This window comes from Rissa tridactyla, chromosome 12 (genome assembly GCF_028500815.1).
Source record: "Rissa tridactyla isolate bRisTri1 chromosome 12, bRisTri1.patW.cur.20221130, whole genome shotgun sequence".
NCBI lineage: Eukaryota > Metazoa > Chordata > Aves > Charadriiformes > Laridae > Rissa > Rissa tridactyla.
Window position 1 is genome coordinate 4639403 of NC_071477.1, and position 25646 is coordinate 4665048.

The window sequence follows — 25646 nt, forward strand, 5'->3', positions numbered from 1 at the left end:
TCCTTCACATTTTATGGAGCTTGGCACTCTTAATTAGGTGGACCATTAAACCACTGTTGTAAACATGGTATATAAACCTTGATAGTAAGTTCCAAGTAAGTGATTGCCAAGTAGGCAAAATGGCAGAAATTAATGCCAAGGATTTTGTAAAGCTGTGGCAGCAAAGGCGAGTATGGAATTGCAAAAGTAGTAACTGCCGAGGTACAGTGTCACGGAGGGGACTTCATCGATCTGTTTGGGTGCTGCCAGCCTCCGTCCTTAACACCTTGAGTGTCGTGAACTTGAAGTCATCTCGCTTGAGAGACAGAATGTGTTGATGTGCCTGACACCAGTGAAGTGTCACCTTGGGAGATGAAGGGCAGGGAGTTCCTGATGATGCTCCATGGACAACAGATTAAGCTGCGTGGTAGGAGTGACTTACTGAACGCTGCGGGAAATGTATGTATGCGCTACTCCGTGTTGGTGTATTACTTCTCTCGTATTTGTGCTTTGCAAGTGGGATGAAATTCAGTCTGAAAATATGAGTGTGACTGATTACTGTCAACATATCCACATTTAAGATCTTTTTGTCTGTTTTGGGGTGTAAGAAGAGGATAATTTGGAGCATAACTTAAAAGATATGTGTCTCTACCACGCAGCAGGCTGGCATTAACTAGGCTTTTTTTGGATAATACTGTCAAATGTTATGAAAGGTGATGAAAATTCCTGTGAATTCTTCTCAGCTTGATGGATGCTTTGTTATTTTGGTCATAAGCATCCTTTCTAAAGATGAATGTTTAGGTGACTATTAGAATTTCTCTACCCAGTATCTTAGGGTGGTTGTGGGGTTAACTTGGAGATGTAAAGCCAAGGAAATAATATGCTTTATTGTAAAGTTAAAAATGTTGTGCTTATAAGTAGTTAAGCTTCAAATAACATTAATTTCATCGTTCTGATCTATTGCCAGTTTAGTTTGGGTGGGGACTTAACATTTTGTGATCTGTGGTCTTGGATTTGCCTGTTGCTCTTCTGACTTGAAAACAGTATTTATAGCCCCTCAACAGCAATATAGCAAGGGAAATAGCTGGTTTCAATTGGCATTTGCTGTTTGAGGATTTCAGCTATTCAGTGTGCTACACATAATGCTTGTTCCCTTGAGGAAATTGTGTTACAGAGTACTCTTCAATAGTTTCTCTCATGTTTTGCATGGTTTCAAGTGTAGTATCTCTTTCAAAACCAAACTTGACTGAACCCAAACAGTAAAAACTGACAGCTGTTTTAACCAAGTAACTTAAGACAGGTTTTCTTAAAAGTCTGTAGTAATTTAAAGAAGTGTTTCTCTGGGATGTTATGAGCCACTGGAGGATTGAGCTTCAAATCTAGTCCCTTTTAATGTAAGTTATCTGAAGCCTGGTGAAAATAAGCTGCATCGTGTAATGAATGCACGGTCTTTCTAGGCAGCAGTTGTATTTTGTGGTATTCTTTCAAGATGAACCTGTTACTTAATTTGGTACAACTTGGGGTTTGTCTCAGTCTCTGAAAAACATGTCTGTGAGCTTGTATTGGATTTTGTAATACTGTCATTTCCTTCCCCATACAGGACTTGTGGAAGAGGAAACACAAAGATTTCCAAATGAATAACCGAAAGGAAGATATGGAGATTGCTTCCCACTACCGTCATCTGCTGCGTGAGCTTAACGAGCAAAGACAACACGGCATCCTCTGTGATGTTTGCATTATAGTGGAGGGGAAGATATTTAAGGCTCACAAAAACGTTCTGCTTGGTAGTAGTCGCTACTTCAAAACACTGTACTGCCAGGTACAGAAAACCTCCGACCAGGCCACAGTCACACATTTAGACATTGTAACTGCACAAGGCTTCAAAGCCATCATTGACTTCATGTATTCCGCACACCTAGCGCTGACCAGCAGAAACGTCATTGAGGTGATGTCAGCTGCTAGCTATCTGCAAATGACAGATATCGTACAAGCCTGTCACAATTTCATAAAAGCAGCTCTTGACATAAGCATAAAGTCAGATGCCTCAGATGACCTCGTCGATTATGAACTTGGAGCCCCTTCCAGCAGTAGCACGGATGCTTTGATTTCAGCGGTCGTGGCTGGCAGGAGTATATCTCCCTGGTTGGCTCGGCGAACAAGCCCAGCAAACTCTTCTGGAGATTCAGCTATTGCCAGCTGCCATGAAGGAGGGAGTAGTTACGGAAAAGAGGATCAAGAACCAAAAACAGAGAACCACGAAGACATTTCATCCCAGTCTCTTTGGTCTAGTGACATGGGCTATGGGTCTTTACGTATCAAAGAGGAACAGGTTTCACCGTCACATTATGGTGGGGGTGAACTACATTCTGCCAAGGATAGTGCAATACAGAATGCGTTCTCGGAACAAGGAGTGGGGGATGGCTGGCAACCCACGGGGCGCAGGAAGAACAGGAAAAATAAAGAAACTGTGCGGCATATTACGCAGCAAGTAGAGGACGACAGCAGGGCAAGTTCTCCAGTGCCGTCTTTTTTACCTGCCTCAGGATGGCCGTACAGCAGTCGAGACCCAAGTAAGTCATTCTGATTTTTGTGGCTGAAATTAAAAATGCTGAGTTAATTGGATCCGTTTATGGTGTGATCTTATCAGTCTCTGGAATATATTAGCTTGCCAGAAACTGAAAAATGTAGGAACCTGCGTTGCCAGCAATTCAAAAGAACCAAGCACCGTACGCTTCAGTTGGGGACCTCAGTGTCACAGCATGGCGGGCTGGTTCTCCTGTGAAAGGAACTGGTAGTTCTGTTTTGGCCTTGAACATAGAATGGCCTAAATTGCCCCCAAAAACACTATTATAATTGTTGGAATTAATGAGAGAAAAGGTTAGAATTTATTTTAGCAGGTGTGCAAACTGATGTCAAGGTTGAAGAATTTTCCTTGCAGAGTATATTGATGATGTAATTACACCACACACGGGTGTCATTTAGTCTTAACGATACTATTTTCTTGATACTCAGGTGTCACTTTCTCATGTGTAAGAAGACCATAGCTTGTTGCTGGTAATGGCAAGATAAGTGTTTGGTAACCGTTAAGAATAATGTGGGTTTTTGAGGTACTACTAAGGCTTACAATGTATTTTGATGTGTGACTACTTGTCTGAGATGAGTGGCTGATTTTAAAGTGTATAGCCAGGGAGAAAAATGTTTTCTTGCCATTTTTTGAATCTTCAGTAGTTATTTTTCTGCCTCAGTATAACGGTCCTAGTCGAGTCATTAATCACTGGCAGTTAATAGATCCAGGAATGCTGCTGATGTAGGGTTTGGGTGGCCTTTTTTCCTAAGGACTTGAAGGGAGTGTGGTATTAAACTCCCTCAAGCTGACTTGAAGAACTTTGTCTGTGTGAGTTAGCCTGTGTTTCATTGCATACCAGAGTCCAAGTTGGCCAGGAGAAGGGTGTGTGAGATTGTATACCCTTATGTTGCCAAATTCAGATGAAAAAAGCAATATAAATAGCACTGAAAGTCTGAAGAGTCTTTATGGGCTGAAAAAGGATGTTTAAGTTGTCTCCATACTGAAGTTTAAATGTGGTTTTCATTGAACGGGTAACTCTGTACAAATGTCTTTTACATTTATGATGTTTCAGTTATCTGCTGCAGCAAGCTTGCATGTAATTATTCTAATTGGCTGATGATAAAATCTAAACAATGTCAGTTAGAAGAAAAATGCGAGATAACTTAAGATAACAGTGATTTATGACGAATCATGATTTTTATAATACGTGTATTTTAGGATTGTTTTGAATGAAGATTCAGCATGGATTGCCTGGTTTGCTGTTCACATGCAAATATTTTCCACTTTCGCAGCATCCCGTAAAAACAGCTCAGTCACTTGTACTGTCTGGGGGGGGTTGGACAGGTATGTGAAGCAAACTACCCATGTTGGAATGACTGCAGAAACACAACTGCAACTCTGATCGTTGTAGCAAACTGGTTATAGATTGAATGTCTTTAAATTACTAGAAACAGTGCAAAATAGAAGAGATTGTATTATGGGAAGCTGAATGGTGTCTAGATTACTTAATTCCTGATTGTTAAGGAATTAAATAGAAGTGGCCTTTTTCTTTACAGCTGTTTGCAGATGAGAGGAAGATGGTGTCTAGTGTTGACTCAGTGCAGTGCTGAGACAGCGCATCAGCAGGCACAATCAAATTATTTGTTCCCAAGCTTGTCTTAAATGTGATTTCCAATAAAAGAGGTGTTTCTCATGACGGGAAAGGGGAAACGGAGTGGTGGTGGTTGGGGGAGTAGTTTCAATATTCCAGTAGTGCTGGTAAAGCAAAAGGAAAAACTGAATAGCAGCAGTTCTCACAGTCCAGAACGAGAGGAATGCCAGAACCCAACAGGCTACGTATGTTGGCAGGGGCCAGCTGGTCTGGCAGCTGTTCCAAGAGCAGTGTGTGCGGAGTGGAGGTAACCACGCTGAGCACAGGGGACGTTTGGAGACAGAGCTGCTCAAGGTTTCCCCATGTTGACCATTTGGAGAGGTGAGCAGAGATGAAATTCTCCTTTCTGCCCAGCTGAAAAGGGGTGTTTCTGTGCTCTTCAGCTCGTGGGATGGGTGCGTCTCTGCATGCTTAGGGGAAGCACACAGGAGGAGCCCTGCCTGCATTTTAGGTTGAATTTTCTTGTCTTTTGGGGGATTTTTGGGTATGAATTCAGAGAATTTGAGATCTGTGTGTGCTGAGTTTCAGTTAACACTTGGGCATCTTGTCAGCAGCAAGGCTCTCACGTGCTCGTGTGTGTTGATGTGTGGTTTGGGTGAAATCAGAGTTGGTCGCTTGGGTAAGGTTGCTTCTCTTTCAGTGTGTAGTGAGACCATCCCCGCTATCCCAAACCATCCCTGTCTTGGTCCCTACAAGCAGTAGGGCCTTTTGGTCTCGCATTGACATTTCCCATCTCCAGCAGGTGGAAGCAACCCTCTTGCAAACTGCTCCATCTCCCAAGTTGCCAAGCTACAGGGTTCTCTCCTTAGGTGTTGGGTATTGGTATCCCAGGTTCTTCCCTCTCCTGCTAGAATTCAGAAGTAGTCTAGGGGTATTGCAAACTTAGCTCCCATGCATGAAGAAAAATTGATTCTCTTGTGTGAAAATGGATAATGGCAAGTATCTGCACTGTGTAATGAGTATTTGGGATGTGTTTAAATTTCAGCTTGAAGTTCTCTGATTTAGTAGTGTCAGGCTTCAATCTTTAAAACAGACTTCATAGTTTAGGGCTCTCTTTTTTAACTTCATGTATTTAGAAGTGTCCCTATCTGTATTGTTCATAGCTAAGGTGAAAAGGTACTCGTTCGCTGAGGAAATGGGTGTTGAATGTTCTTTTGTAAGTAGCTGAGAGGAAAAAAGGCACCTAGGACTCTTTGTTCTTTGGGGCTCATTCACTTTTCTGATCTAATCAGTTATTTTAAGATGCTGCTTGTTAAGTCTGGAAGCCCTCATTGTGGGATAATTTGGATACCATTTGCAAATGTCTCTATTCTGGAGGACTAACACACACCTCCTGGTAATGAAAAAGCTGATTTAGGAGCATCCATCTTAAAAGTTCAGCATTAGCGTCTTCCTCCTGAAATTGTGCAAGATATTCATTTAGTCTTGCTTGCAAGCAGCATCGCATTTCACCAACATGCAAGCAGCTTCTGGAAGGTGGATCTTGTAAGTAGCCATTGTGTCACCCTTTTAATTCAGTGATCATTTGGGGCAGTATACTTCAGAGGTTAAAAATACTCTGCTACTCCTGTATTATATAGGATTACTTAATTGATGTTATGTTACGAAGCAGCACATTGCAGTGACTGAAACAACTAACATCTTGTTTACACAAGTAGTGGTGCTTCTTTCAGTGGGAAATGTTCTTATCAATACAGGCAGTGTACTAAAGTGTCCCAGATACGTAAGTAGACTGTACTTAAATCTGAATCAATGGGGCCTCAAAAAGACACAGATTTTTTTAATTGGTAAGAAAATTCTATCCAAATCACTTGATTCTTTTCCAGAGGCTGGTGGAGTGCTGCTGAGAGTCTTTGAATTTGATCACGCTATGGATTAAAATAAAAAGGAGTGTCTGGAGTAATCTTATTAATGGTAATCTAACATCATGGAAATAGCAGCTGAAGCAAGAGCTTCTTAATGTCTGACATGAAGGGTGTATCTTCTTCATCCAAGAAAGAAAGATCAGATAGGATTTGCAAAGGAACCCAAACTAAGTCGAGACGGTAGATTGAGAAACGTGATTAAGCTCTCAGTTTCAACAGGGTGGTGTCAGTCAAGCACAAAGCTTGGTGAGGACCATCTTTTCATGCTAGTTTCAGTCTATTAATTTGGATTCTCTGTTTAGCATAAAACATATTAACTTTTTTCTTTCTCATCCTGTTTGGGTTGTTCAGGATGTCAGTCTGTCATTCCTTGTATGAACCATTTATATGCATGTTTTCCTCACTAAGCTGCACTAACTTGGAACAGCAATTCTCCAAAGTAAACTGAAGGATGGGTTTTTATAAATAATAACTTGCTTCATAACTGAGCCAAGAAGAATTTCCTCCACAGACTTGCCAAAGTAACGACTCTGCCTTTTATTTTAACCTTTCTTCTCGAATTTCATAGGTTTTCTAAAGACACATATTGCTGTTTGTTAGTCTTAATATCAAAGATGCTTACGAAATTCAGAAGTAGTCTTGTGCCTTGAGCATCTTCATTTTCCTTCAGTTGCTGTTCCTTTAACGTTGCTGGATAAAGTTTTTACAGGATTACATGTCCTGAGTGTGTGGGCTACAGGATCGGGTGGTATTTTAAAGGGTCTCGCCAAAGAGGACAGTTATCTTCACTGGACGAGCTGTTATGCTAGCAAAACGTTGCTGGTTTTGCCTCTTCGTATAATGGAAAACTCTGTCACTTGGAGGGTGTCTTTTGAAGAATTTATTGATGGTTTTATTACTGTGTTAGTTCAAGCATAGTAGTTATGATTCAGGAATTTATTTCTAAGCAAATACTCCCACACATCTTCTGAGTGTTTGCATCCTGAAGCTACGAGTGAATTTTCGTGTGCCAATTGACTGTGAAATGAAGCTAATTATTTTCAAAACAAACCAGTCATTTTTAAAGACGCTACAGTTTGGGAACTTTTTGCTTTCCTTTAGTTCCATGCAGTGAAATTGTTGCATTCTGTAAGAAGAGCTTCAGGATTTAAGTAATCCCAGAGCAGTGACCTTCATGGAGAGGATGTACAGGACTTCACTGTATCCGTCTGACTTTGCAGAGTTCCAAGTTCCTTTAATATTTTCCCATCAAAATCTTCAATTATGCACAAGTTTCCTCCCTCATGGTGAGAAGACGTTCGAGTTCGTCATTTTCCAATGACACCATCTGATTTCAGTGCCTGCTGTAGGGAGTTGTGCTACTGGCTCTCTGGGAAGACGGGAGACAGCTGGTGTCGTAAGCCATTCCCTCTCCCTTTTTCTGTCTTGGTTTCTGGAGAGCAAATTACGATTACGGGAGTTGTTGGCGAGCGCAGATACTTAGCAGTTGGATTGTATAGTGAGCTTACGTTTCAGAAGGCTTCAGAGGGAGGCAAGAAAGAGCTCTGTGTAGATGAACTCTCAGCTAATTCTGTGCAGGTGAGGTCTTGACCTGTCCGAGTACAGGTAGGTGAATGTGTAGACTGTCTTATTATAGGATGATTTTATTCTTGAAAAATGTCTTTTTCTCAGCAAGCTACCAGGCTTCCTGTAACTTTCACCTTTTCGATGCAAATCTTCAAATCTTTCCATGATTTTTTTTTCTTAATTATTAGTATTGTTTTTAAAAACAGTGAAAATTCCATTGTTTCTGTTCTGATACTTGGTAAGCATATTGGTCCAAATAGTGTCATAGAGGTCTTGCATAATGAAAAGAGGCAAAAATAGAGCATGGTGTTTGTATTCAGGATTCAGATGTTTAAGGAACTCTTAAAACAACTGTTCTGCAAAACCTGTATAAAACTTATGAGTTTAAATGATGCTTTATAAAGAATCAGTTTACCTGTCCTGAAGAGGTAGTGTTTACAAGAGAAGAAAAAAGATCTGTAGGCTGGCACTGAAGGGTTAATATTAATGAATAAATAAAGAAAATCCAGTGTGAACGAGTTCAGAAAGAATGGGGCTTTGCAATTGGTGATGGAGGCTGTTGGCTGTGAAGGATTATGCCAACGTGGAATAGAGCTAGGGAAAGCAAAGGAGGGGTAGGTGGTATGGGAGAGAAGAGTGTATAAAGAATGGGAAGAGGGATAATAGAAAAAGAGATCTGAGAACAAAGAGCCTGAATTTGGTGTATCTGAGACAGACTGAGATGAGAGTGCAAGGTTAAACCAGAACGTGTCTGTACCAGGAATACCTGTTGAGCGTTAAGGCACAATGAATTAATTGATTTTTAGGCTTTTCTACCCAGCTATTTGTATTAGAGATGGATAAACCTTACTGAGACTAATTCTCTCCTGTAGAGTTGTTTTTCACTCTTCTTTTTAACTTTCGGAGCCCAATATTAAAACCCTCTTGCTCCGGCTCGAAGTGCAGCTGCATGGTGAATACTGGTGCTCCCACGTGCTGTCCCGCCCTGCCTGTCTCCCGTTAGTGGCAGACTGAGCCGTCTGCTCTGACCTTTACAAAACTGCTTTCCCTGCTCCTCAAAAAGTGTACAAAAAGTGTATTTTTTTTTTTTTTTGGGACGTGGTATCACATACTTGATATTCACTATTCATCTTGTCTAAAATAAAGATACATTGGTAAATTGTAGATTTTTATGTGATGAAAACAAACGTATTGAAGGAGATGCTAAGGGAATGCTTACTAGGTAGATTGAAAGTGTGCAGCGTTGAAATGATGCGTGTAGCATGGCAGCTGAAAGAAATCACTGGGACAGAACACAGTCATTTACTCTTCCTTCAAATGGATTGTGATTTGAAGAGACGGAGTCTCCAATCCATCTGAGTTCTGGTTGCAATGTAAAACCTTAAGGCAGGTGTTTAAGTATTCATCCATTCATTCAGCCATGAATGAAAACTAGGCTGGTTAAAATCTCAGTTGTCAGATTAATATCTGATGTCCTGAAACAACACAGGCTCAAATTTTAGTAGTTTCCTACTGTTAGTTCATTGTTTAGATCACTTATGCTCAATTTTGGAAACATCACTTTTTAAGGAGGATGGATGTTTTTGATTAAAACATTCAGCTTACTGGAAAGGTGTTGGAGTATTTTTGAGGGTAGGTAATAGTAAATTACAAATTGCCTGCCACTTGGAAAATTAATTACTGCATTTTTCCACCTGCTTTTCATGAAGTTGTAGTCATCGTACAAGGTATTAAAGTTTTCTTTGCTACGACTGAGGCGGGTTTAATGATGCTTTTACTGGGGAGATATTTTGATGCCTTAAGCAGCAGTAGTCAGCGATGCCAGGCTTGCTTTCTCAGCCAGAGCTGGAGGGGTTACAGATTTGTCCTCTGATGCCACCCCCAGAATTCTTTCTTAGTGCCGAAATCAGCTTAGCCCGTGTTCTGCATTCCTCTGGCTTATGGAGCTGCCCAGGTTTCTAGACCGTCTTTGGTACTCTCCTCGTGTGTGTGAAGTTTACTGCGTGGAGGTAGCTGCCACTTGCAGCAAACTGCAAAACCAAGCAAACAAAAATACCCCAAAATGCAACACACTGACCTCCTGTGTCCGTACGCTGAATTTTGGTGACACATTGCCGAGAGTGCTTGGTGAATAATTTGTGTTCTCCGTATCGCCACAGTTACAGGTGAACAAAATTATTAGGACGCAGTCTTTGCAGGACTCACTCTTTTGAGTCTCTGTTATTAAAGGGTTAGGTCAGGTTATTTTCAAGTCTGGAAGTGAAAATCATTGCTTTAAACCCAGACACTTATTCCCTGGCTACACCCTGGCTTTAAAATGGTTCCACCCTAAACCAGCTTTAGCTCAAAGCTCAGTGTCTGTTTCCTTTCCCCACCCTGCATTCCGTTTTCCCCAGGCTCCAAAGCTGCCCTCGTCCTCCTCCTCTTCCTCCTCCCTATGGTAACAGCCGTGATTCTGTTAATCTGCTTTAACTCCAGAGATCAGGGGCACTTCCCCTCTCTTGAGTGCTCTTCTCACTATTTTAGTTGTTCCTTGTGCCAAGGTTACCCTAGGCTCATCTTTACAGAGATCTCAGCTTTTCCAAAAAAATATTTTTTACTCTTTTTTTGTTTCATTACTGAAATAAGGTTTTAGATTTTTAAGATTAAAAAAAATAATAATCACAATCATCACTGTTCAGGACTTCTACTTTCCTACTTGAAGTGTTGATTTTGCACAAAAACATAGTAGAAATTAATACTTGAGGTGCAGTGTCTAGGAATCAAACCCAAAACCTATCTTTGCTGTATTTGTCTCAGATTTTTTTAATTATTTTTTTTTTACATTTCTTACAGGCAGTTATTTCAAAAGGTAAATATTTGTTCTTGAGGATTTTCAAAGGCTCAGCATCTTGTCACATCATGAGTACTAGTGTTCATATTTAATGTGATACTTAAATGTTATATTTCTGTCCCTTCATGTTTGTGTCTATTTGTGTGCAGTTGTGCAGCAAGAGACTGTCTCTGTACTAAGCGGCAGCAGAGAATAATGTCAGTCCTTTTACTGCCTGAGTTATGAGACTTAGAAAAAGAGGTTAAGCTTGCAGTCAACCTTAATATTTTTAAAGCGATAGTCTGCCTGTTTTGGGGAAACAAGAGTTTGACTTCAGGTGTTTCTGCGCTGCTCAGTCATTCCTGCTTCTGCAAGGACCACTTTTATTATTCCATTTTACAGTAGCTTCAGAAATAGTCAACTCATCCAGGTTAACCATTTCCTCCTCCTTTGCATTTGGGTGTTTTGTTGTATCTTGTTTTGGGGAAGATCAGTTCAGTGACCAGCTTGACTTTGTAGCCCTACAAAGAGTTGAGTCGAGGTCACTAACACGCGGTGGGAGAGTGGCAACAAACAGGACAAACAGATGGGTTTGGGGCCAGGAGCTCCTTTTGCTGACACAGCCCACAGAAAAATATCTGCAGAACGTGAGTCAATGTTAAAAAAACAAATATCACAGGAATAAGATAATTTTTTTTTTTTTTTCAGATATCTGGAGCAGTTGAGGGAATTTTCTAGTTGATATTTGTACACTGGTTAGTTCGGAGTAAAACAAAGATGGAAATATACTTGTAGGATAACACTGCAGAAATACCAATATAAACCCAGGTCCTATTTGTGTAGAACTAAGCCTGTTTTATTTTAGAAATACTATTTTAGAGATATTTAGGAGAAGGTTTCCGTTGGTAAAACATGTATGGTGAACGTCCTATGGCTGTAGGCTTGAAAATTACATTCAAGCCTATATGATGAATACTGCCTTTCAACTGGCATGGACTCCCCCTGAGCCCTCCAGAACAGTAAAGCATTGGAAACGTGCAGTTTTATGCAGGATGGTGTTTCTCAGGAACTCAAATCCTGACAGCACAGGACAGTGTCCCAGCTCACCCTGCTTTGAATCATGGTTCAGAAGCTGTAGTAGAAGAAGAGATGGAAAAGTGCAGTCTGAAGGAGAAAGCGTTTTTGCTTCTGTAAGGATTCAGTTAGGCTATCTTACAGTCTTTAACATACAGGAGGTTTTTAATGATCATATAAGTTGTGGTTAAAGATCTGTGTTTGCCTGATAGTTTCCTGAGTTCTGAAATTGGAGCTTATTTTGAATGCTGCGCACATTTATCATATCCACATGTATACTATTATGTTTGTAAAAAAGCGCTAATCAAAACCAATATAGCTCATGGCATCACTTCTTTATGTAAATATTACAGTATGTGAGGATGATTTTGCTTAACAAACAGTAAGTTGTGAAACAGTTTTTGAAGGATTTCTGTTAGAAAGGAAGGGGGTATCTGAAATACAGGCTTCAAGGATATTTTCAGCAGCTGGTAAAGGATTGTCGTTTTTCTACCAGCCCAGGTGTTCTTTTTTTTTTTTTTTCTCCCAAGAAAACACACTAGGAAATTAAAGGGTTGTCTTTTTCTTTTTTTTCCTGTGAGTTTAAAAATTAATTGTATTTTGCACAGAAAGAGATCAAGCCAAATCTTCCTAAACTTATACAAGAAACATCATCCCTGAAACTTTAGATTAAATCTACTGTCAGACAGATCTGTAGAGATACTTGACATGCATAGGTAGAAGAACTTCAGAAAATTAAGTCTTTGATTTCACCTAAGATTTTTTTCCAGAAGAGTTTGGCTCAGGTCATAATTGGGCAGCGTCCTTGAAAGAAAAGCTGAGTTTAAGTGGCTCCCACTTTCCCTTGGTACTTAATTGCACCCCCACGCTCTGCTGCAGTTGTTCCACTGAAAATGTCTGTGCAACCGTGTAGTGAACTGGACTGGGAACTGATCTGGGTGTAAAAATAACTTTTTTTAATAAACCAGTTTATTTTTAACATATTAGTTCCTGTCTCAGGTTTACCTCACAACTATGCATGTAATCTTGATACAACTGAGGGAACAGGAGGGGGAGATGCAGGAATGAACGTTTGGGGTGGGACAAATTGCTAATATTGGGACCTCTTCCCTTGCCCCCCTCTCCCCTTTCTGCCTGTTGTGTTGTAAACAAAAAAAAAAATAACTTGTAGCACAGTGGCAAATGTAACCCAACTGTGTGCAGGAGATCCTAGACCACTACCCCAGAAAGCACGATGCCTGCATTCATCACAGGAGGCTTCCAAGGCTGATGCTGTTTACTTTATTCATTAACAACTTGGGCGGTGGGATGGAGCGAACCCGCAGCAAGTTGTGGGATGACACCAGACTGGTAGGAATGATTTGCTGGAAGGCAGCAGTGCCAGAAACAGCGTGAATTCAACAAAGACAAATGTGAAGTCCTGCGTGTGGGACAGAATAACCCCATGCACCGGTACGGGTTGGCAGGCAAGGAGTGAGAAAGCAGCTTTGCAGAAAATGTGTTCTGGTGAGCAAGGAGCTGAAGAGGGGTCTGCGTGCCCTCGCGGCAGCGAAGGCTGGCTGCGTGCTCAGCTGCTTTACCAAGAGCGTGTCAAGGGAAGTGAGACCACCTTTGGAGTACAAGATCCAGTTTGGGGGATCTCCAGGACAAGAGAGACTTTGACAAGCTTGAGCAAGCCCAGCCGAGGTCATCAAGATTCTGCATAGGAGGAGAGGCTGAGACGGCTTGGTTCAACCTTGGAGAAAGGGGGTGAATGTATTGTCCAGAGCCAGACCCTTCTCAGATATGTGTGGAGAAAGGATGGGAGGTAATGGCCACAAGTTACAGGAAGGGAAATTCTCATGGGGCAAAAGGAGGAAATTCTTCACAGAGTGGTCAAATGATGGAGGAAGGGGCTGGAGAAGTTGTGGTATCTCTCTCCCTGCAGATATTCAGACCTTGGCTGTACAAGCCCCTGAGCAATGGGATCTAACTCTACAAGTGTATCCCTGAAGTCGCTTTCAACCGAATTTATTCTAGGATTCTTAAAAATGGATCTAGGTAATACGGCAGCAGTGCTGTCCCAAGTCAGGACAGCTGCTCTCTCGCTGTCTCTTGGTGACACCACTTCAGTTGTTGTTTTCAAACGGTACCTTCCTCGATGCTTGCCTTTCTCTTTCTGACAGCAGGACTCGTGTACCTGAAAGTTTGTCTTCCCTTCACCTTTCCACCCTAATTTATGTAAAGAGACAATATTGTCTCCACCTATAAACTTTATTGTGGGTTTTAATGTGCTTTGTTGTTACAGTGTCAAAAAGAGAATGAGCAGTATGACTTGCCAGCCTGTCTTCATGGTTGCCTATAGGAGGGAAAGTGTTTGGTGGACTTAGCTGGGGATTCTACTGTTTATGGCTGTCAAGTGTGCTGTATAAATACAAGTAGGATATAAGTTTGTCCAGTGTTTCTTTAATTAGGTCCAGATAGTTGTGGGATCTTGCTGTCACTCTTAGCTTTGGCAAGTGGCCACAAATTGCAGGCAGCCGGAGACCTCGGCTGGGTTTAGTTGACGGTGTGACTGATGTTGGGTTAAAAGGATGCTGGTGAAACCAGCAGGACGATGGCGTTCGTTCTGCTGAACCACCTAAAGGCTGAAGTTCTGCTGAAACAGGCACAGCAGTGTGTGATCGGGTGAGCTGTGCGGAAAGGATAAGGATGCTTCTTGTGACAGGAGGTGGCTCCAACTGACGTTGTCTTTGGAGGTTGTGGGGACTTGTAGAGAGTTTGCACCAGGAGCTGAGCAGCCATAACCTCCCCTTCCGAAAGGAGGAATGGCTCGTGCTGTGGGGAGAAGTGCTAAATTCGAGGGGGGTTGAGGCAAGGTCAGAAGGGCTCCTAAAAGCCTCCTGAAATTTGCTGGGGTGGTAGAGAAAACGTACAGAAACTGGATAAAAAAGCTAAAAGCTTTGTCTGTGAATTATAAGCTAAAAGCCATTGCCCTCCTTTCAAGGACCGCCGTGTTTCCCCTGCCTCGCCGACGGTTGGGTCCCTAGTTGGGTAGGCAGTGGTGTGACGAATCTGTGACGTGCGACCTCATCATCCTGGATGCTCGGCGGAGAACCATTACTGCTTTGTGTTTCTGACAGCCAGAAAAGGACTTTGAAGAGAAGATGACAGGCTTCTTGGATCTCCTTGTACCTCGAGACTGTAATGAAAAGAGCAATATTGAGGAATAGCAGCCTGGCAAAAAATTACCTTTAATTCTTGTTTCTGCTTTGAATTTTCCAGCAGCAGATGTAATCTTATACATCTTTTATGCACACATTTCTCTCTTCCCATGGGTTTAGTCCTCCAGCTACAGATTTCTAGAAGATGTTCAACTATGTACATGAGAGAGCCGGAATAAAAGTTGAAAGAGGAAAAAATTATTAAAAAAACCAAAACAAAACACCAACCAAATTATGAAAGGGAATAATAGCCTTGGGAGTCTGGGAAACAACAGAAAACACCACTGGGGGTTTACTGAGAAGGTAAAAACACAGTGCAAACAAGAAATAAGCTGTGTGAGAGAAGCAGACACTGAGGAGGTAGTTTGGTAACAGCTGAGTTTACGCTCTAACGAGGAAAAACGACAGAAGCATTACAGAGAAGAAATACAAGAAAAAATTTAGTTTGTGTATTAAAGTAATTAGTTAAGGTACTCAAATGGATTCTTTAAAATGGAGAAGCTTTTCCTTGGCCTTTCTGAGATGGCCTGTGTGTTTTTTCAGTTGTTTGACTAGGATTAATGCTTTTTACTGTCAGTTTTCTCAGAGACCTTGGAAAACAATTTATCACGTTAACATTTACTTTGGATACTTTTAGTAAGTTGCATCACCTTTATTTCTGCCATAGCCCTTCCCCAGGGGCTGTCAGTTGTCTGTAGTACTTTTTGATTTTCTGATTAGTACAACTTGGTTTTCTGGTACTTGGGTTTGTGACAGGAGCTCAGTTTATATGACTTTCAGTTAATGTGGGGTTTTTTGGGTTTGTTTGTTTGTTTGTTTTATGGTGGTAGTGGCATGCCTGCTGATAAATGGAATTTCTGATCTGGATTTGGGCTTTGCATAATGTGGCAAAGCAAGCGGCTTTCCTGGGGCTGTCCTTCCCGTGCAGAGCAAGCGTACAGTTCAGTTTTGTTTTGCCTGAGGGTAAATTTCTGCGCGACAGCCACCCTGTGTGCGTTCAGGGTGTTGTACTGGCCCCAGCGTTATTCTTATTTGTAGATCTGTTAAAGCCTGCCTGGTTAGCGTGGTTGGGAATTAAATGCCTTTTGTCCTGCAGTGCTCCGCTGGGCGCTCTCGGTGAAAGGATTCGCTGCGCGATCTCGGTGAAAAGATGCTCGTAATCGGGCTTCCTGTATTCCTTTTCTATTACGCTTTCGTGCGTAGGGAAGAACTTTACCAGTTAAATGTTGCTTTCGGAGTTTCAGAGATGCGTGGAAATACTGTTGCCAAAATTGTAAAAAAAAAAAAAAAAAAAAAAAAAAAAAAAAAAAATAAAATCCGTGTGTTTTATTCAAAAATAAAAAATAATAATAATAAATATTCAAGTCAACAAACTAATACAGCTTTTCTAAAGCTTTCGTGTCTTGGAAAGTAGGCTCGTGTAATAGAATAACTGCAAAATAATTATTTGCTAAAGAGACTAATGAGCTCAGTTTTTTAGAGCAGCGTTAATCCCGTTTTAGCTCGCTGCCCTGGTCAGGTTTTCCTGCAAGCGGTGCCTGGAGTCCGGGCGTGAAAAAGGAGATGTGGAGGAGTCGGAGGGAGCTCTCGGGCTGGCGCCTGACCCACTGCCTTGAGTAATTGCAAAATAGAAGCTCATTTACTAAAGCTTGGTTTACGTACTGTTGAAGCACTGGAGTAAACAGTTTAGATTACTGGGAAGTGACAGATACTTTTGATTCATATAATTCTTTGGCTAAACTTGTTAAAAGAAGCCGTATTCTAGAGAAAAGAGAGAAGTGGTTTTGGAGGCGTCGTGAAGAGGAACTTCATGCATTTTTGGGGTTTTGGTGTACTGAGAGTATTTTGGTACTTATGTGACTAAGTGGATATTTATTTTGCCTTAATATGTATTTGATTAGATTACATCAGCTATAAATACTGGAAGCTCTAAAGCCTCTATTTCACTGTCTGTCTCTAATCTTGGCTTTTGAGGAACATTTAATGTCTTGTTGTGGTTACAATTAATCTGCGTGTGTTTTAGCAATTAGTGTTTATGTGCAGCAGGCAGTAACGGATTCTGGCAACTGTCAATCAGCATCTGTAATTGGCTATGAAAAAGGAAGGAAGAAAACACGAGGTGATTTACTGCCTGCCCGGTTATTTGGCAACACCGTTTTGTTGACAAACACCCTTCCTGGCACCAGTTATTTGCTGTGATTTGCCGTGTAGGTGGTGAGGAGCAGAGGAATAGCGGAATTATCATTGCTTTGGTTTGATAAAGCTGTCTGTTACATTACCGGTTTAATGGGCTAGAATTTACTTGCTTTGACACCTTTTGTAGCAGCTGCTGTTTTTTAAACTCTTGTAATTTCCCTTAACGTGGAAATGTTTGCTTTTAAAACAAACTTCATTATCATCTAGAAAAATGCCTATACCTGTTAACCGCTCGCTCAGTAACAGAGGGGTGACAAAACATGTAAAAATTCAAAGCCATTGAATTCTTCTGCTTGGCTAAGATTTAATAAAACCAATCATAGGAGATTATACAAGCAAAACACAGATGGAGGGGGAAAAATGGTTTGTTTTAAAGAGAGAGTAGTTCACATAGTTGCTGCTACTGTGTTTGTAGCCCCGGCCTTGGCTATTCCTTACATCTCCGGGGTGTAGGAGTACTCTGCTAATGATTGTTTTTTCCTTATTGTTTGCTTTGAGGCTTTTTGTTTTTTAAAGGAAGTGGAAAAAGTTAACAGCAAGGGGTACTGGCAGTACAGTAGATCTGAATAAAGTAAATCTGAACGTGTTAAGGAACCTGACGTGCCCTGGGCTGGGGCTGGGAAATTCACTGACTGGTCCTGGCTCCGCAGGCTGGACACCTGGAGCAAGTCACTGTGTCTTTCTCTGGCCGTTACCACCTGTAAAATGGAGATAAAAATAATGATATTATTCCTTTAGCAGTTTTCCAGCTTACAGGAGGTAGGCACTGTACTGGTGTCCTCATTAGCACTTTTCAATAAGGCTGTGCAGATTGATAGCTTGCCCTGGTTTGACGTTGTTGGACGCTGCTACCGCATGCCAGTCTGCCACACTCCTCCTCCTCCTCCCTCCTCCTGAGCTCTGGGCTGCAAAACCCTCTGCAGGGGAGTAAGTTTATTGCTGTGGTGTATGTGGACAACGCCTGAATTCCTTGCCCTGAGAAGTGCAAGAATTTCTGAAAGCAGCTGAGTGTTAATTTTGTACACGTCAAACCCCTATTCTGAACTGTAACAGTTACATTAAGTAGATTTAAACATATTTTGAACTTGGATGCACTAAAATCTTCAGGGCCTGCAAATTAGTTTCTTTTTCTATCTGATCACTCGTTATCAACGCCTTCTCTTTGTATTTCTTTCCTCTACGTGTTGATAGTGCAAATACTGCAAAGGCATTCGTTTGCTGGGAAGTTTTAGCCCTTTTTGCCAGGTACTTGACTGGGTTTGGGGCATGTCAGCTGTGTTCTGCTGCTGCAGATTCTGGAGTAGGTAACTGCAATTTGGTTTACGCGCTTTATAAATGGGGTAACAGCCTCTTCTGTAGATAATTTTTTTTTTTGCTTCCTGTGAAGAGTAAAGATAAGTGTAAGAGTCACTTTCCTTTACATGAGCCAAAGCTCACAGCACGAGGGACTCTGTAACAAATGTATATTTTGACATGGAGGAATTAACCTTATTATAGCTTTTTCATTTTTGTTTGGGTTTGCTAATTGTTGGTTTTCTTAATAGTCTGTTATGTTTTTATACAGTTTCTTGGTGGCTAATCTGTATTTTTTTGGGTTGCCCCCCCACAATCACTTCTGCATAAAACCTACCCTGTGATCTATGCTGGGAACTGCTGATGGCTGTGTATATTTCAAACAAATGACCCAAGGAATTTATACTAATTAGCAGTCCGCTATTATAGACTGTTTATTACTGGATTTTTCAAAACCTTCATCACGGGGAAGAAGTGAAAGAATGAAAATGCAGACTACCAGAGTAAAATTATGGAAAAAACAGACTTAAAGTATTTGAAACTAATTTCAGTACTAGCAGACTATCCTGAAATCTTAGTTTAAAATAAGTAAGTGGCTAAAATTTTATCCAGTCGTTGGTTGTGGGGGAGGTCGAACATATCTCTCCCCCTTTCCCCTGCGCTCTCAGTGCTTGGTGCTGGGGTTGATGTGGCAGAAGCGAAGGGTGCAGGTGGGCAGAGGCTGGAAGAACAGAAACCCCTGGCTGTGCGGTAGGTGCACTTTCTGCTGAGCCTCTGAACGGCCAAGTTCATCTTCAGACCTTCTGGAAAAGGGGATCGAGACACATGAAAAGTGACAATAAGGCCAGAATAGGTGGTGATAAGTTCCCAAGTCTCAGTTCTTTGTAGCCGTGGTTAAACAGGCACGTGTGGTCGACGTGCCACATCCCAGGAATTTGTTTGCATTTCTGATGGCATCTTTGGTCACGCAGGTGCTGATGTGACAGTGACAGAGCCCAGCAGCTCTGACAGCAGAGTGGAGCGATCGGACCCCTATGCGACTGTCGAGGAAGCCCTCATCGGCGGGGAAGCCAGCTACATCTCTCAGCCCCTGACTCCGGAGAAGGAGGACGTGCTCCAGGCTGCCACCGTCGCCAACCTGCGCGCGGCTCTCATGAGTAAGAACAGTTTGCTGTCTCTGAAAGCCGACATGCTGGGAGAGGATAGTTCTCTGCTGTTTGAGTACTTGCCCAAAGGCACGCATTCTCTCTCTCGTAAGTTTGTGTTTTTCTATTTTTTTGTTTACTGATACTTTAAGTGAAATCTTTAGTAAGAAGAAAATACAGGTCACGCTCTCATTTATTGCCACCACTATGTTTATATCCAGTTTTAAGTGCTGCTTAATCCCACTTTCTATAAAATGTGGAAACCTCTGGTATTGATCCAACTTTAATGTTAACTGCTGAAGCTGTGGAAGGAAGTATTTAGTGCACATGTATGTAACACTTGTCCTCAAATTTCTCTTTTTCTTGTTTGCAAAATGGTACTTAAAAACAAAATACAGAGTCCTTATGGTAAAAGAAGTAGCTGCAAAGGTTTTCAGTCCAAAATTGGCTAATATTGAAAGGAGGCTTGGCTGCTGCTTCTGTGTCTGTAGAAACAGTTGTGATTTTGTAGACTGCGTGATCTTTGCTTCTCACTGTTTACTTTTAGACTTCTCTCTAAGTAATGAGCAGCTATTGATTGGTTTGTTAGACTCGCTCATGGACACGAATGTCTTTCTAGTGGTAAGCGGTTGGAGACAGCTGATAGGTACTATTACATGTGGACAACTCATCTTTCAGCATACTTTTGTATTTTCTTCATTGCAATCGTAAAATAGTTTGATTCTCCAGTGCACAAAGAAAGAAAAATTATTAAGGCTGTATTTTAATAATACTCTCAGAAGATGGGGATATAATTTATGACATAAAACAGAGGAAGCGGTGGCTTTCTGAGTACTGCATGTTAGTTTCCAGCAGAGAAGGTTTATTTTAATCTATACTGAGAAAATTGACCAATTAAATAGAATGAAAAGTTCACTGAAGATATTTGTTTTTAGTTTCTTTAATGGCAAAAAAAAAGGTAACTTTTAATGGTCACTTGGATTGTATGATAAAGGGGAAAAACTGCACAACATAATGTCGCTCTTAGTATCTCTTTTCAGTTCGTATTTCTGAACAGTGGTATTACTATTTTTAAAAATCTTCCTAAATTTAGAGGGGGGAAAAATTTTTTTGTACCTTATTCTGTAGCTTTAATGTTTCCGGGAGAACTGCTGATGCAATGTTCTTGTTACTGTTAGTTTGCTTACTGAATGATCTCCAGTTAAATCAGATTTCGATGGTTCAGAGTAGGCTCCTGAGTTGAAAATCCCTTGGTTGCCTGGATCCGGTGCAGCTGTTGGGTGGCCGGGCTTGTGCGCGGTGAGAAGAGAGCCCTCAGCTGGCAGCGGGGCAGGCGGGAGCAGAGATGGATGCTCAGCTGCGAGGGTGATCGATGCTCCGCGTCTTCTCATCTGTGACTCCTGACAGGTGAAATCAATGCTTTCATCTTCTGTCATGGTAAACTGGAATAATGATGGGGCTGCCCTCTATCCATCATCCTTCTCTTGGGCAGAGGATTTTAGATTTTACTTAAAAGCTGAAGGACCGCTTGGCGTAAAGACAAATGAGTGTAAGGCACTCATAAATTTGGGTTAGAAATTAGAGATTGCCTAATGAACTGAGAAGTGGAGTTAGGGAACAGACATGGTGTAGGCAGAGGACCAACTAGGTTTAAAATAAAGCAAAGAGGGTAAATGATAGCTCAGTGAGGGATGCGATGACTGAGGAGGTCCTTCCAGCCTATATTTGAGGTCCCTGTTTTCCAGTCCTTTCACTTATTACTTTAATTTCCTTCAGCTAAGCTTCAATTATCTCATCTTTGGGAATTGCATAAGACAAAAAGACGGCTGCTCGCTTGGTCTGTAGCTCTCGCACCAGTGGGTGGCTGTGGCTGTGGCCTGGTAAGAGGATCTTTACAGAAGCAGGGAGTTAAGGGACATATTTTTCTTTCATTTTACACAGGTTCACAGGTATCGATTTATTTTAATCACTTGAAAAAGATTTTCTGATATGACTCGCTTGCTTTTAAGTGCTCATTACTGAATACAATAGGATATCAAGTTTAATGAGAATTTTCAGTGTATAAAACAACAGTAAAGCAAGTGGTAAGAAGATTCCAGAGATCTAAAAGCACAGTCTGGGTTGGTGCTAGCTTTGTAGGTGTTTTTCGCATTTTTCTTCAAACACAATTTGAGGATGTTGAGTCATTTTAAGTCTTGGGTTATGTTAAAAAAAAAAAAAAAAAAAGCAGGGGGAGTAGGCAGGAGTGCAGTGAACAAGTTTTGGGTTGGTTTTTTGTTCGTTTTTTTTTTTTTTTTTTTAAAAAAAACCAAACAAAACCAGCACAGTTTTAATCTGGCTAATTTGAAAAGAAACACACTTTCTCTCTTGAGTTTAAATCTCTCTTGAGCTAAAAAAATGTGAAGTGTGTTTTTAATTCTAACTGTTGTCACTAGATTGTCTTCTTACTCTCTTATGAAGCACTACAGTAAGTAACTGACTCAAGGAGCAGTATTCAAGTTTATTTTTCTGTTCTGGAGGAAAAAACTTAATAGAGGTGGACAAATCCAAAGAGTTTATTAACATGTTTAGAATTCTGATGAGTCATTTCTAAAGGGGATATTACTCTCCAAGTTACTGCATACATTACAAGTTTTCATTTTTTTCTTCTGCATAGTTCATACTGTTGTAAAAGTTAATAGAGGATACCCCAAGGTTTTCATTTTACCACGTTTTTCCTAATTCATTGTGTATTGCAATGATCGTATGAGGTGTGAAATTACTTAACATTCTGCTGATGGAAAATGAAGCCCGGGATGTGTGTGTGGGGTGTTGTATCACTATGATGTAGTCAAACATCATTTCTAAAGTTAAACAGTTCAAACTAATTCAAAATCGGAAGGGAAAATGTAAATATCTTGTTGGGTAACGCAGTTGCCAGCAAACCTGCAGCTGAAGAGCTCTGAGAATTTACGACGTTCATGGTGTATGATCAAGACTGACGTTGTTCATGTGCTTGTCAGAAAGCTAAAGAACACACAGGTTTTGCAGAAAAAAAGGTCATGTCGGTTATTCGTGGGTAACGCTGGGGTCATCTTGGGTACCATTAGTTACCGAACCTGTGAAGTGTGGTGGTGGAGGTGTCTTTCAGATCAGATGTTATAGGAGGTTCAGTTTTCCCTGTCTTTACATGTTCTCATGGTTTGTCTGTAAAAGCGGGTTATTCTTTGCTGATTTCCAATTTCGGCAGTGCTGTTCTACTGAGCTCCTTGGTTTATTAATGTGTGTCTTATTTCATTTATGATACTGAACTTTGGTAGCATTGTTCCATACGGTTACACCACATCTACAAAAGTCTCAAAGGCTTTAGTTGAATGTTTTTTTAGCTGGTTTTGCCAAGTATAATGGAGAGAATGAGAATTTTAATAATCATTAGAAAATGAGTTGGTTAGTTTACATCCTTGCTTTCTCATTTAAAAAAAAAGTCAGAAAACTTTCATATTTTGGGGTGATTGACTACCTTAAAGGGTGACACTTCCAGATTCTCAGAATAGTACATTGCCTACTTTTTTATATGTCTAAGTTTGGCTTTTCCTGTTTACGCTGTTGCAACTGAAACTGTTTATAGAAGCAATTCCTATGAAGCTTGCTGTCCAAGTGATTACATGGTACACAGAGCCCTTTTCTTCGGGCAAACCAGCTAATACGTTATTTTTAGTTAGTGGTTCATTGGAGCCAATAATTTATGCTTGCACTGGATGTTAAAGGAATACATTTTAGACAGTGGTCAACTTTCCTGAGAGGGAGTTAAATGTATTCAGTTTGGCGCGGAATTTTTGTACGTGGCAAACCAAGATTTAGGGGAGAATGGGTGCAGTTTGAAATGAGATATAATAACCTTTGCCTTTCTCTTTTCCACAATAGTTTACTGTCAGAGAATACTATATTCATATGAATACTGCTAAACCAGTGCATCACCTTCCATACACAAAGCTGACTGAAGGAAAGCACTTCTGATTTGTGGTTTAGAAGTTAAAATGCTTTACATTAAAATTCATTTCAATACAAATTTAGGAGGGAAAAAGGTTTCTCACAGTACTAGTCAGAATGGGGCAAAACGTAAACTCAGGTGCTGTTTGCATTCTTGTGTACAAAGTATGGGTCATTTATGTGGGTTTCTCATGTTACTTGCAGTTGTTGAAACCAAATAAATATTAATTACCATTTTAAAAAATCATCTTTGTACTTTGTTGTGTTGTACATCTTTGTGGTTTGTGTTGGATGATTGAGTTTATTGTTTCTCCTTGCTCTATTTCAGTCCTTGTTCATTAGCCTTAACTTTGGCTTTAAGAAGTGCATAGTTTCTTAGGAACCTGTGTAACTCTAGAAGTGCTAATAAAGAATCAATCAAGCCAGACCCCACTGGCTTATCTTTACGCTAAAACACCGTTTGTTTAAGGAAGTGCAACCCGGAGATGCCTCTTAAGTTGTCTGTGGTCACAGTGTGTAACTTCAGTGTAAACAGGGCAGTTTGAATCAGTTTGGGATGCTCAGGAAAAAAAGGACCGGGTGGCTGGCTAGGCAGGAATTCCCTTCCCCCCCACCCCCCCACCCCGCCCCTGACTTTTTTCCTATTTTGAATTTATGGGGTTTTAGCATTTTTTGTCCTGCCTTTACATGAGGACAGCAATAGATGAGCACCACCAGAATGAGAAGCACTGTTATCACACTCGAATAGAGCTAAGTTGTGAAAGATTTCCACCTGCAATCAAAGTGGAGGAAGGTAAATCAAACATCCAGCTTGTGGCACAAGAGCAGAATTTCCTTTGAAAGCTGATAAAAAGTTTGGTTTGGGATTGTTTGTGTTTAGAGACCTTTGTGTGGTTTCACTCGACTGCTTTGTTGTGACCCAGATCAGTGTATTGTATTCACACAGTATAAACTTTGACTTGTTATTTGTAGCTGCATTGAAGAGCGTGTGTTTTATATGCTTAAAGGTTTCAATCAGACTCTTTTGTGTTAGAAGTAAAAAAGCCTTTAGGGCATAGAGTGCTTTAAGTATGAATTTGTTTACTTTTATGCCATATTTCCTTCTGATTTTTACCTGCTTGCTTTTCAAAAATAATGATCTGCTCAATGTGTCATCCCCATATTCAGTCAAGGCGTTTGTTAAAGTTCATTTGACAATTTGTAATGTATGCTGGTCTTGATTACAGTCTTTATTTGTATGTAGATTTGTCATTGATTTTTTTTCTGTGCGGTTTCTGGAATATTGTTTACCATTTGGCTGTTGCTACAGCATAGACAAGAGGCTATGATTCTGCTTTGGCCGGTCAATGTTTTATTTTTTAATTGTGGTAGATTTGTAGAATGTGATGACTGTCAGGTACGATCAAACAGTTTTGTACAAATATTTGAACTTCCACGCTTGCTAGCTATAGTATGAAAGGAATACTTCTTCCTATCTTTTGTAAAGCACTTTGAGATCAAGGACTGACAGTACTATATTAAATAAAACGCCTCGGTCAAATCTGAAGCTTTTTGACATAAATAAATTCAAGACAGCTAGTACTAGAATAAAGTTTGCGTGTACATTACTTAAAGATTGAACTGTTTGTGTTTGAAATAGTGCTTCTGCAAGAGGTGTCTTTCAGAAATGCGATCGCTCTGGATGTTTGCGTTGCGTCGTGCTTCGTTCTCCCAACGGACTCTTTAGTGCCCGCGCCACGCGATAGAACCCCACCACGTACATCAGGCGCAGACGAGGCATTTTGGGTGGGGAGGCTGGTTTTTAAAACAAAACAAAAAAAGAAAATCAACCCACAAACAAATAAACAAAAAAGCCTGGCATCGCTGTCCTGCTGCATTCCCTCCCACTGACGGAAGATAAGCTGCCTTTGCAAGGCCTTTTTTAAAACCACCAGCTGGTGCTGGTTCACGTGGGTGAGATTCGTTTCCTGTGTTCCCCAGGGCCTGGCACCAACTTGAATCGTTCAAGGGGTGAATGTGATGGCAAAGTGGAAGCACCATCTCCCCCGCTGCCTTCATCACACCTTGCCACTCAGAGCCCCCCCGAGATCTGCTCTGCTGGTGAAATGTCACCAGAACCCATGATAAAAGGAGAGGTGCCTTCCTCAACCCAGGTAAGATCGTGGGGGGAAACTGCAAAGATGTTTAAATGCAAAGGTATCTATTTAATCAAATTCTCCCCCGTTAGGAGTACTTTGAAAGACTGTAATACCTTATACTTTGATCTGTTAGCGCTTTTTTTTTTTGCCCCCCCCCCTTTTTTTTTTTTTTTTTTTAAGTATAGGTTA

The 25646-nt window shown here is 40.9% G+C and overlaps 1 protein-coding gene and 1 long non-coding RNA gene across 8 annotated transcripts in view; both read left to right on the plus strand.

Moving 5' to 3' along the window:
• ZBTB46 (zinc finger and BTB domain containing 46) overlaps positions 1-25646 on the plus strand; it is a 58480-nt gene that overhangs the window by 15419 nt on the left and 17415 nt on the right. For 6 of the 7 annotated variants that reach the window (XR_008468958.1, XM_054218058.1, XM_054218057.1 and 3 more), the window contains 3 exons: positions 1580-2549; positions 19177-19458; positions 25300-25472. Coding sequence is in view for 6 of the 7 variants with exons in the window: in XM_054218058.1 (XP_054074033.1) it covers positions 1580-2549; positions 19177-19458; positions 25300-25472 (1425 nt within the window). In the remaining variant the exon portion in view is untranslated. The remainder of the gene's footprint in view (positions 1-1579; positions 2550-19176; positions 19459-25299; positions 25473-25646) is intronic. The other variant, XM_054218062.1, reaches the window with a different exon arrangement.
• LOC128916427 (uncharacterized) lies at positions 2556-19149 on the plus strand. Its single transcript, XR_008468959.1, has 3 exons — positions 2556-3889; positions 4394-4517; positions 14500-19149. It is a non-coding gene; the product is annotated as an uncharacterized LOC128916427 (long non-coding RNA).